General features: G+C 37.0%; 1 protein-coding gene across 1 annotated transcript in view; it reads left to right on the plus strand.

Moving 5' to 3' along the window:
- Positions 1-12833, plus strand: part of KCNH8 (potassium voltage-gated channel subfamily H member 8) — a 190226-nt gene that overhangs the window by 110955 nt on the left and 66438 nt on the right. The window contains exons 6-7 of the mRNA XM_074575000.1: positions 3125-3282; positions 8935-9142. Of these exons, the coding sequence (XP_074431101.1) occupies positions 3125-3282; positions 8935-9142 (366 nt within the window). The remainder of the gene's footprint in view (positions 1-3124; positions 3283-8934; positions 9143-12833) is intronic.

Consider the following 12833-nt stretch of genomic DNA (forward strand, 5'->3'; position numbering starts at 1 on the left):
TACATTACAGCAAACTGGAGTAAAGCATCTCTACAACTATGCTAAAGGAAACACAAATTTGATATTGCCATTCCTAAAATGGAAATGCTGTCATGGAAACTGAGTGACCACAGCAGCTCTCCTACTCAAACCTGGATAATAGTAATTCGTCTGAGTGTCGGCTACTCCATTATGTTTAAAATGAAGTGTAAGCAACAGGATAAAATTAGTAGGTGGATGGCTTTAATTTTCAATCTCCTTTGCAAGAACATTAGTGTAAACTCTGTTGTAGGACTTCAACAGTAATTTCTGTGTGGATTGGGTGGCTACTCTATTTGAGTACCTGTGGTCATAAGGCATGAAAAAGAAGTTATAAAATACTGTATCCGCCTGGTCCAAATGTAGACAACACCAGCTCTAAGCATTTGAGTCCTGTAGGTACCACTCTCCAATGCTGCCTTGGTACAGTGAGAGTCAAGCCTTTTCCATTAAAAATTTCCATTGTTAATGTTCTTTTAGTACCAAAAGATTCTAAAATAAAATTCTGGAAATGAAAAATTGTTTTAATATAGACTAGTGGTAATCCATGCTCTCTCAACGAGGCAGCATTTTCCATTGAGCTTTTATAATGTGTCAGATTGTTTTATACCAAGTTGATTTACTCAGTTAAGATGAACCTTGTCAGATACTTTTTCTCTTGCTCTGCTGTACAGTGTTCTCTTTACTGTAAGTCTATGTGTTGGCTGTCCTTATTATACTATCAACATTGTTGAAAAGTGTCATTTCCAAAGCCGCCTTTATTCAGAAGTAATGGCACAGAAAACAAAAACTGCAATAAAAAAGAGAGAAAACATGGGGAAAAGTGAAAAACAATATTCTTGATAAATGGGAAAAATCAGGAAAGGGGAAATATACCTAACAACCAGAATGTAATAAAATCTGTCTCACTTAGAGAGAGCTGCATAAATGTTAACTTATTCCATTTTCATTGTACATGTTCTATATAAGCAAAAAGTTTTGTTTTTAAGATTCTTGGTTTTCTCATAAATCATAGGGAAAAAATCTTTTAATGCTCATTTTTGCATTTTGCTGTCTAGGTTGTACAAAAGCTTGCAAATAGGACAAAGCTCACCCACTAATCTTTTTATGGCTCTAGTGGTAGCAATGCTTTGTGTGTCGTATTCTGAAAAATCTATCCTTCGATTTTGCTGTCTGAGGGGAGTCTATTTGTTCAAGCATGCTGGTCTTTGCAGCCATTTCTCATACATTGAATGAAAAATGCAGGATAAAAGGTATATCAGAAATCAGGCATTCATTCTCATGCATGTATAGCAGGAAGAAAAGTTCTCAGGCCCCAGAAACTGCATACAAAACCAAGAGTAGATGAATCTACTACTCCTAGATTCATCAACTAGTAATCCTACTACTACCATCTTTTTAGTTCTAACTTGACTGGCATTAAAACCAAGTTACAATACTAGTACTGTTAGCGTTCATTATGTTTAAACTATGAAGAGGCAAAAGATGAGATATGTTTAATTTTTAGGACTTGAAAGCTTTCTTTTTTTCCAGGAATGTGCTGGTATGGAGCAGGTTTACATAGCACACAAGAAACCAGCTGTAAGGAAAGGAAATATCTGCATCCAAACAGAAAATAAATCCTTGAATAGACTGAAACTATTAAATACTTATATTCTGTGTTTATTTCCATTTGCTAGAAGTAAAGAGGTGGGCAAGAGGCTTGTAGGTGCTTCCATTTGGCATTTCCAGAGGCTGTAAGAAACATCTGTTTGGTCAGCAAACACTTCCCAAACATCTGCATGCTCTATGCTGTATATGGTGCGGAGCCAATGCCCAGCAGCTCCTGCTGCCACCTCCCTACAAGAGCAATGTGTAGAAGGGGCTACTGAAGGCATTTCCTCTTTTGCATCATCTAGCAGATGGAAAGGAGTCAGTGCTGCCATTGCTGCCATAGACAGAGAGCACAGGGAATGCAGATCCCTCCTGGTAACATTTAAGAATAGGCTACCTAGATTACACATAACACAGCTGACAAGTCTGTTACACACTGGACTAGTATCTAGAAAGCTGCCTCACATAACTTGGGCATTAAAGAAAGTCCACTGACTTTGAGCCTGCCAAGATCATCACCCTGCGGTTGTTATTTTTTAATGAGAAAAAAAGTCTATCACACTCTGAATGTCTTCCTAACACTTGGGATCACTTCTTTCTCTTTTATGAGATGGTCTTCAACATGAGGCATTACAATTTGCAAGGCAGCAGAATAATTATTTTGCTCTAAAACACCGGCCTTGATGGTTGGCTGCACTCTTTTCTGACATTGTAAGAATTATACAAGTAGTTCTCGCTAATGTTGGTAGAAACTGGGTACATCGCTTGAGGACAGATTATAGTCTTTGTCTTGTAGGACATGAAAATAATTGAGACTCTGTTGTCAAGACCTGAGCTTTTCTTTGAGTGTTAATGTGTTTTGGCAAGACATGTCAAAACTATATCTCATATTGAAAGACACTCATCCTGGAATGTTAGATAGGAACATGCAAAATGCACAAGCCACCAAGCAATTCATATCTCCACCATAGCCCAAAAGCTGTTTTTTTCAAGTGAGTTCAGCATTTTTCAGTTGATAAACAAGTGGTTATCCTTGAGGATGACATTTGCTTTCTGTGCTGGACAGTTATCACTAAAACAAAGTTTCAGTTACACCTTTTAAATAAAGTAATTAATGATTTTCAATATTTCAAAAGAGACATAAATGGGTTCTATGCACAACGATCATACCCTCATTTTTCATTAAGAAAAATACTGTACCAATATTTGGTGCTGTTCAAAGAGTAATGTGGGTTTGGTTTTCTTTTAATTCAAGCTCCCTTTGAAATCAGTGAGTTTTAAATGTTTTAAACATTCTGGTTTTTCCTTAAAAAGAACACCATTGTGCATTAATTGATTTAACTCTATGTATGTGTATCTCTTACCACTATATTTTATTTGTTTCTGTATTAGATTCTGCATCTGATTTTTGCCATGCATAAGAAAAACAACCGGTGTTATGGTGGATTCCTGGTGTTATCCCCAGGAATCAGGAAGTCACTCTCTCTGATTCTCTTCATTCTTTGTCAAGCAGATATTATTTTAAATTTCCGAACAACATATGTCAGCAAGTCTGGCCAAGTTATATTTGAAGCAAGATCTATTTGTATCCACTACGTGACTACCTGGTTCATCATTGATTTAATTGCTGCACTTCCTTTTGATCTTCTTTATGCTTTCAACGTCACTGTGGTAAGTACTAACATGTCTTTTTTAATTGTTCTTTATTCAAGAGGTGTTTGATAGTTGTTTGTTTCCTCCAGATCTGGAGACTAAAACTGAATGAACTAAAATACCTTGGTATCTTTTTCAGCTTTGTAGTGTATTTTCACATCGGATGCTGAAGGCCGGAATACAATGTAATTGTACATGTTGATTAAAATTATTACAAGGGTGGTGTGTCATAGTGGCCATTCATTATTATGAAACACATATGTACCATCTTTTTTTTAAATCAATTATCCTTACTTTGTAAACAGTTGTACCTGTTTTAGCTTCATATTTACTTACTGTACTCAAATTCATGTCCCTATGGCTTTTGCTGTCTTGTGCTGCATAAGTTCAATTAATTTTTCAAGACTCATAAATTGTTACTGTGGTAAAGTAAATCATTGCTATGGTCAATATAGTCAGCATTCTTCATTCAGCTGGAAATCTTCTTTCTCTTTACCTCTGTATTCTAGTGCAAAAATTACAGCATGATCGTGAAGTTTTTGTGTGCTAATATGTATTACTTAAAATTGTCATTAACTTTGGCTTTGGTTTCAAATAATCTTTTTTAGGAATATAATGACAAAATGCTTAAGCCGCTTTGAAAAAAAGTGTGGATCTAATGTTTGGTGATGCCACAATCTGATGTATTACATTTGTATTGGTTGATTTATGCTAGGACAAAGGTTTTACAGCCTTATTAGATTTAAAAGAATCTACAAAGCAACAAAAAAAACCCCAAACAAACAAAAAAACCCAAACAGCCCCCTGCCCATCCAAATCAGAAAGTTTAATTTTGGAAAAAAAATGTTGGCAGAGCTTTCTCAGTTTTGTGGATTTTTCACATAAGAGACTTAGGCTTTTAAACTGTCCACTTTCTAATTCTCAGAATTTTGATCTTTTGTGAACATATGCACTCAATCTCATTTTCATTAAATGTGAGTTACAGATAAGTACGTAGATGATAGGACAGACACATACCAGAAAAAAAACATAGAACACTAGACAGCAAGCTTCCCATGTAAAGTATCCGCTTTGGTTTTAGTTCCATTTCCTTTGGTGATCTCCCTTTTCACTCCACTTGTTACATTAAGAACTGTCAATCTGATGCTAGTGCAGTAGCTTTTAAAACCAGACTGTTAATAGTTCCACATTTTTCAATAACTGGTGGGTTATAAAAGCCCAAACCACGACAGTAATCTATTTAAATACACTACTGTCTCAGTTTATCGCTTACATTAAAACCAAACAGCCAATATAACTGTGTTGCTTTAATTTCAATTACGAATTTTTCATTGAATGAACCAGGTCTGATCTTTTCCTTCAAGAGAAAATGAAAAAAACCAAAATTGATATATTTTTTCTTTTTTTTTTTTTCATTGGAAAGACTGATATGCTTTCCATACTGAATTCTGGAAAATAAAGAATTGTCCAATAATTATTTCTACAGTTAAAATGTCACAATATTAAGAATGCTACTATAATATGATTAATACACATCTCTCTCTTGTACTTTTAAACCTTTTTTACCCTAATAAGATCACTAATATGGTGACTGAGAATATCCAGGGACATTGAAATGTCCCTCTGCTAGTAGTGGATCCTTAATGAGATAATTAATGATAGATTAAGTCCTAACACTAAGCCGCAAGTAATAAACGATATATAGCCATGTTGATCTCATAATTAACATTGACTGGCAGGCATAGCTCCCTGCATGCTCCAAGAGTTAAATACCTTGTTAAAAACTTTTGAAGAGTCCAATCTGCTTCCTTCATTTGATTTGGCCCAACTTTGGTAGCTAGCTGCTATATGGCAAAGACCACTACCTTGCAGAGAGTCAAAGGCTGACCTTCTTTTCTCTCTAGTAACTGAGAGCAAATCCAGAATTCAGGAGTCTGCTCCCTGCGTTTACCCCAGCAAACTCAGTCAGTTTGTTCTCTATATGATTCCTCAACGGGAACACAGTGCCTTACTATATCATATTTCTTATTGTGCCAAGACTTGGCAACTGTTAATATAATCCTCAAGATAAGAATGACTATCAATTGTTTCAAGAGTGGGGGGAGGTGTTAATCACAATCCACTGTTTTCAGACTTTATGATTTAATAAGCCATTTCCTCATGTCTGTTCTCAGATTTTCACTTCATCGACTCTCAGATGTTGCCTCAACAGAACGGTGAGAAGGGGCATCAGGGAGCATCTCACTCCTTTGCTGTTCAGGCCCCAGCACAAAGGCTAAACCTTTAGGGATACTCTAAATTCTGCAAGCTATAGGTATAGTGCCATACATACCTACGTATGTATGGCACATAAATGTCCTCCTCCAGTTGGAGATTTGTAGAGTTAGAGTGCGTGAAAGAGCTGTGGTCTCTCACCATCCTTGGAGATATTTTGAAAGAAAAAGAGTGAAACTGTATGAGTTGGCTCCTCTACCACGTGACACTCTGGAGGTCTGAGACCTCAGGCACATTTATGCCTAACCTCAGCGCCTGCTGAGACACCAGCTCCTTCCATCCTTGTATTCATCTGACATAAAGGATCCCTTTAGCTGTGGAAATGTGGTGCAAAATGCTGTCAAAGTAAAAAACAGGCCATTAAGCACTAAGTATAATGATTGAATTTGCTCCTCTCTGGGTAACTATTGGTAGTTATAGAACAAGAGTATCATTTTTTGAGGAAAACCAACTAACCAAGCAGACAAAAAGGATTAAAGATCCCTGCCAATAATCATTTCTTAAAATGTATCATGTTTCCTTATTAATTGCCTTTATGTTCTAGGAGATGATTCTTCCAAGCAGAGAATTTCATCATTTCAGTTTGTAACAACTTTATTTCTCAGTATTTCTCAGCACTATGCTACAACTGAGTTTGTGTTAGTTTTAGAGAAAATTCTGTCTCTGTCATTTTGACAGAAAAAGGTTAACCCAGCTAGTCTAAAATGATTAACCAAATGGAAAATTTAGATGGTTTTATATCTGTGGGCAAAGCAAAATCTACGCAGGCACAATTATGAGTGCTGACTCCTCGTTTTGTCTTTCTAAATTTGTGATGTAGAAAAGAAAGCTGCCTGATAGCATTTCAGGTCTTCCATTGACAGATTGGACACAATACAAGAAGAGCATTTGGCATGATTAATGAGAAAATTCAGAGTAATTACATATGATTAATTACATCTGTGTTCAAATTTATGGAGAAATTATTTTGAAATTAGGTGGTCTTTAGGCCTTAAAATGAAACATGTCTCCACATTAAAAAGAATATTATGATATCTGATTCACTGTTTTTATATCTGTCAGCATTCTGTATTTTAATAAAAATGGTCAGAATTTAGTCACAAGTGATAATTGGCCTGGCACACTTATTGTAACAGCCCTTTTGAAATTTCTTATTTGTAAGAATCTAATAAAAAATAATTTCACCTAGGTCATCATTATTTGGATGTGATGTGGTAGAACATAGGCACCCATGTAAAGATGAAGGCTCCAATGTGAAGGCCGTAGCACATACACAATCATTATATATGCGTTTATATTACTGCAAGACCTTGAAGAGTCAGTCACGAATAGGGATCCCTTTATGTTAAGAGTGCAACAAAACCATGTTTGCTTCAAACAAGCTGATGAGAGAGAAGAAAAGGAGACTTTGGGAAATGAATTACCACAGAAAAAGAGGCAGTTGGTACTGTGGCATGGCATTCAATTAGAATAATTATATTTTAATGGTTATATTATTATATTAATACAAACATGGCAATTCCTTCAAATATTTTACAGCCTTCTGCCTCAGACTTGCAGATATTCTTGTGCTTAAAGCCACAGATGTAACTAATTTCGCTGACTTGTAGATGACGTAAGACGGATAAAAGAAATGCAAGAAGAGAGGACCTTGTAATTGTTTGTATGCTCTAACATCAGATCTTATTCCTGACAGTACTGAACTTCAAAATATTTTTTAAAAAGTCATGTTTTTGTTGATTTTCTTTTTTCCCCTGCTACATACATGAGAAAAAATGTAAAGGTTCTTGAGGGAAGAAAAAAAAAGAAGCAATGGGCAGTAAATACTGCATGAAGAAGCTCATGGGAAAATTACTTATGCACTATCAAAACTGTAGTAGCAAAAACAAAAAGTTTATGGATTTTTAAATTTTCTTTTTTACAGATTTCCCACCTACTTAATTCCTGAGATTGGAATAAAATCAATGAATTGTTAAGTCTTCATGAATAAATCTGAAATACCCCATGTTACAGAATTTATCGGTCAACCTGGACCTAGCTCTTAGTGAATGCACACCTATAAAATTAAGTTTTCTGATTATTAGTTTTGGTAACAGAAACAGAAAGGCTTAGCTTCAGGTTATTCTGGATTAGGAAAAGCAAAAGGATGTTGATTGAGCTGTGCTTTTAGATTTTCTTTTCAGAGTGCTCATTTGAGTGTTCTGGGAAAGCTGTGGGAAGACATGTCAAGTTTGATGTTATTTTTCTAGCTGATGTGTGTATCCTGTGTCAGCCAGGTACCTAGTAGGCATTAATCCTAATGTCTCATTAATGAAAGGGGGAAAAAAAGGTTACTGTTAATGAAAATTATGCCTATTTAATCTTCAAAAAATTAAACTAAAAATATTTAGGATCTTAATCTGCGTAGTGTTTGCTAAATCTACCCAACAGCTGAAACATGAGCCAAGTCTATTCCATGCAAAGCTGGGAGCTGTGCACATTCCGGTGTGGATGTAGGTTGGAGGATGCTCTGGAGCGGATGGGGTCATCCAGGGACTGCTCGCTTTGGGCATTGCTGCACCTCCTCGGAGGCCAGAGACCATATACTTTGTAAACTGAAGTATACTTAGGGTGCTGAGCACCTTGGGTGCTGTTTTTGCCACATGTACTTGAAAGGCAAAAATATTTTAGGTGAAGGAACTTAAGCAGTAGCATTAGAAGTTTTAATACAAGCTTTTTTGGACCCCAACTTGGTACAGTGCAGTAAAATGTGCCCAGGCTCTGGAACACAGGTTTAAATCTGAAGAACAAATCTGAGTCTCCACTTACTTCTCTGCTTCCTTGTTCTGCAAAATATCTGCTATAAGTTATTGCTTCTTCTAGGCTTAATTATTAAGCTGGTTTCGTCTCGTACATAGTTGAGTTAGGCGTACTCTTTGGCTGTTATCAGAAACTGAAAATCATCATGTGCTTGAAGATGTTTGTTGTGTGGTATCATATGGGAATCAAATGAACACTGGTCAGTTTGGCAATTATGTTTCTCTTCTAGAGCAGGGAAGGACCTATTTTTGCACAAACACAAATTTTTAAGTTAAATCCAAAAGAAGATTTTGCATGAAAAAAAAAAAAAAAAGACAAAATGAAAGATCTCCCAGTATTTCAAGTTTGCTTCATTTAAATCAGAAACTGTAAATAATTATGTACACAGCAGAAGTAAACACTTTTTTTAACCATCCTTTTTTCTATTCTCTGCTGTCTTAAGATTTAGTCTAATCATAACACGCAGCTATGTGTCTGAATGAAGAGGGCAAAAATTCAGAGAGCTTATAAAAGATAGAGTTTCTGTTCATTGAAGCAAGAGAACTGTGTGATAGAAGTCAACTGCTGACAAGTTGTTTTCTCTCCCTGTGCTCCCAGGTTTCTCTTGTCCACCTCCTAAAGACAGTGCGGTTGCTACGCCTCTTGCGTCTCCTTCAGAAGTTGGATCGTTACTCCCAGCACAGCACAATCGTTCTCACGCTTCTCATGTCCATGTTTGCCTTGCTTGCTCACTGGATGGCCTGCATTTGGTATGTCATAGGGAAAAGGGAGATGGAACAGAACAACCCCCTTACCTGGGACATAGGTAAGTTCTTCTTTCCACTGTATACATACACATATATATGTACACGTGTGTATATATACATATGTATGTATGTAAATATATATAAACACATGTATATGTCACTCAATATTTCCTTTTTTTGTTTAATCTTATGCAATTATTTAGTGTTGTTTGTAGAGAAGAGGAAGAGGTTGGTGCTCTGAATTTAAGGTCAATCTGAAAAAGTTAAAATCAAAAGAAAATGGGCAAAGTAGAAAACAATGAGATTTTTAAGGATGATTCAACGTTTGGGAAATTGAGGTTCTGAATACAAAAGGGATATATGGACTGTGTAGAAGAGTAGATGAGAAAGTTCATCCTGTTTTTGCAAATTAGGCAAATTCTTCAACAGAGGCATTCCCTTGAGCGAGCTGATTATTCCTTACTATACATTGAAACAGATAGGCCCTGAAATGCCTTCAAGTTAAAAACTCCCTTCGGAAATATTGTGTAGCTGTTTTGCAGGCTCTTTTGCACAGCAGACGAGGTGTTTATCAGTGGAGAGATGGTTTTGGAATGCTTGATTTTGATTCAGTGTTTAGTTTCTACCCCCCCACTTCATCCTGATTTCATTGAGTGTTCCAGATTAACTCTTTAGATTTTAAGCTTCTCCTTTTTTGGTTAAAGTTTATTATTGCTTCTAAGGGTTGTACCCATGTACGATGGTACAATGGGGAAACAACATACCTCGTATAGGAGCCTGGCCTCACCAGGTACTTGTACGCTGTTGGAGGTGTGTTACCTGCTAGTGCAGCAGCTGATGCTCCACATCTTCCCATGTGGGTCATTCTGGCTTTACTTTAGGGGTGTATTTCTTCTGCTGTCTTTCTCAGGCGCCACATCAATATCAAGCATCCCTTTTTCTCCCTTCTCTTTCTGGTTCCTTTTGTTCTGCCTTTTTAATTCTACTTGTATTTACCTTTAGCCTAAATCTATTATGCGTTCACTGAAGCAGGAGAGGAAACAAGGCCAGCAATAAAAGTAATTGGAAGGGGGAAGCCCTGCTAGTTTTCTTTGCTGCTAGATACTAAAGACATGATTAAAAACTATATGAATAATTTAGAATATGTATCTTATCTGTGAGAGGAAAAGAAGGCACATCTCTCTTCATAAACAAAGAGTATCTAATGGTGAGACAGCATTTCCCAACAAAAAAAAATATTTGTTGGGGGAATGATGCAAACACCTGTGACTAAAGGCTCAATGACGTGCGTTCAAGCTGCAGTATGCCCTACTCTTATCTCCTTTAGTTTCTTTCTTCTCTCTTCACCCCATTACTGTCTATCTAAATATCATCTAGTAACTGTAAATCTGAAGGAAAAATTACAAGCATGTTACAGGTGCCTGACCTCAGATGAGGTGAGGATGCTGTGTCAGGAAGGGGAAAAGAAGAAAGGAAGCCCAATAAACACATCTTGTCCATAGGTTACTGAAAGCTTTGTGGAGTCTTTTTATTCTTCTAGTTGGTTGTTTATTTCTCCTTCCCTTTGTAAACCAGGTCTGTGACCTGCTGCTGAACTCCTCATGGAGTGCCAACCTCTCAAAGAAAAGACTGCAGCTGTAGGGGAGCATATACAAAGAAAGCCCACTGTGCACAAATTGGTCAAATACTGCTAACAGAAAAACAAATCTAGATAATAATAATAATAAAAAAAAAAAAAAAGAAGAATGTCTCTGGCAGGAAGAAGCTATGAAGACACATTGTCAGCTTATGTAGGCCACAAATGATAGCTGATTTCAAAGCATTCATTGTAGTCCCAATGATGAGGATGGGCTGTGTCCCTGCTCCCCAGTGGGGCTGCTGACCGCATTCCCCATGCAACCTGTCCCTCTCCTTTTTCCCCGAGCCAAGGCCACATTCAGGAAATTGTCCTCGTATCCCCTAGGACTCTTGGCATTTATTAGTACGAAAACATTAACTTTCACCCCTCAGTTTTGTCTTCTCTTGGGCAATGGCAGTAATAAGCAAATGTACCAACAGACTCATTAGAACAAACCCCAGTTTAACTGGAACGGAGCCGTTTCATGGAAGTCTCATCCCACAGTGAAGAGTGGGGTATCTGGGTTACCGCACGCTGATCATCTTCTAGCAGGCTTCCTAGGCAGGAACTGCTCCTTAAAAGCCTCTCACCACTGGCTCATCTCAACGTGAGACCCGGTGACCTTCCCTGGACAGCTGCAGGCAATGCACCTCCCCAGCAATGGGCCAAGGCACTTCTTGGTGGTGTGTCCTCCTAGGCTTTAGACTCCTACCTGGCTTTGCTGTTGAGCATACAGCCTCATCTTATTTTAGTCTTTTTCCAAAAGTGTGGTTTTGCATTCTTGTCTGGAAAGCTGTTCTGCTGTCTTCATGGATAGCGTCTAAAATATTTAGATGCTATAAATGTATAATAATAATTATACTGCAATGACTTCTGCAAAGCTCCTACAAATATTAGTTCTGTATCTGACAGAACAGCTAGTTCTAAGTTTTCTCTAGCACTAAGTTAAATATTTTATGGCTTTGAAGATTTGTTTGGAGTTTTTTGTTTGTTTGTTTTTTAAGGGAAACGCTTTTTAAATGTTTAAGTATTAGAAACTGATTTTTTAAAAAAGAGCTCATAAAACTCCAGATACCTGGCATGAAGCCACTATTTTGCAAAGACCACGTCAACGTTGATAAAATTTCTGTTTAAGCTTGTGTCACATATATGAGCAGAAAAATAAGATTATGTAATTTCTTCAATCAGTGCAAATTCTATTGCTCTCCACATGCAAACTACTTGCTGGTGAAACACACTGAAGTCAAGTCTTGGCCCTTTGTGTGCTATAATCTTTGCTGCTGTGGTGCTACACAGCTGATTATATGTAGCTAGCTTTTCTTTTCACCTTAAGAATACTTCGAATGACCAGTCTGCTACACCTCACAGCATCCATGTAGGTGATATATTGAGGGGCGAACAGTAGGTGTGATTTAGGGTATGAGTGAGTAAGCAAAGTAAAATGAGATATGGAAATCATAATAAATCACAAACAAATAACGCACACAGTAGAGATGTTGCTTGGGGTATAATAAAGGTAGTGTTATTGTAAGGCGCTGAGGATATTCTGTTCTCCTGTATGAAGGCCTTAAGCGGAAATTTTTGTGCCGTTTTGTGGATGTAAAAGATTTCTTACTGCAGGCAAAGTAATAGAATATGATCCTTACTCTTGTATTTACAGGTCTTAATTTTTAAACTTTTAATTTTATTACATTAATATCAAAACTGGATACTGAACTTTCCATCAGTAGGTCTTATACAAAGTTCATTCCAGGCATTAGGAGGTTTTCTAATTGTCAGCATTAAAAAATACAATGTAAAAAATATAATTACTATACTTTTTTATTGAAAGGAATGTGTCTCCCCCTTGGAAAGTATGCTTCTTGTTTTCGGTGTGTCTCAGGTGGTGTCTGCTTCAAAAACGGGTACCCTGGATATGGATCCTTCAATGAATACAACAGCTGAAATATAGGGACAGGTTTGTTCTAAGAAAGGAAAACCATGCCTGGAATAAAAAGAAGATTTATTTGCCTTTTATGTTTGCTTCTATTTTGGGGGGGAGAGGCAGAGGGAGAAAGAAGCTTTTAGCAACTTCCTTACCCCATTTAGTGCTTCCTCAGAAGGCCTGTGGCACAGATTTCAAGACCAAGATT

Source organism: Larus michahellis, chromosome 2 (genome assembly GCF_964199755.1).
Source record: "Larus michahellis chromosome 2, bLarMic1.1, whole genome shotgun sequence".
NCBI lineage: Eukaryota > Metazoa > Chordata > Aves > Charadriiformes > Laridae > Larus > Larus michahellis.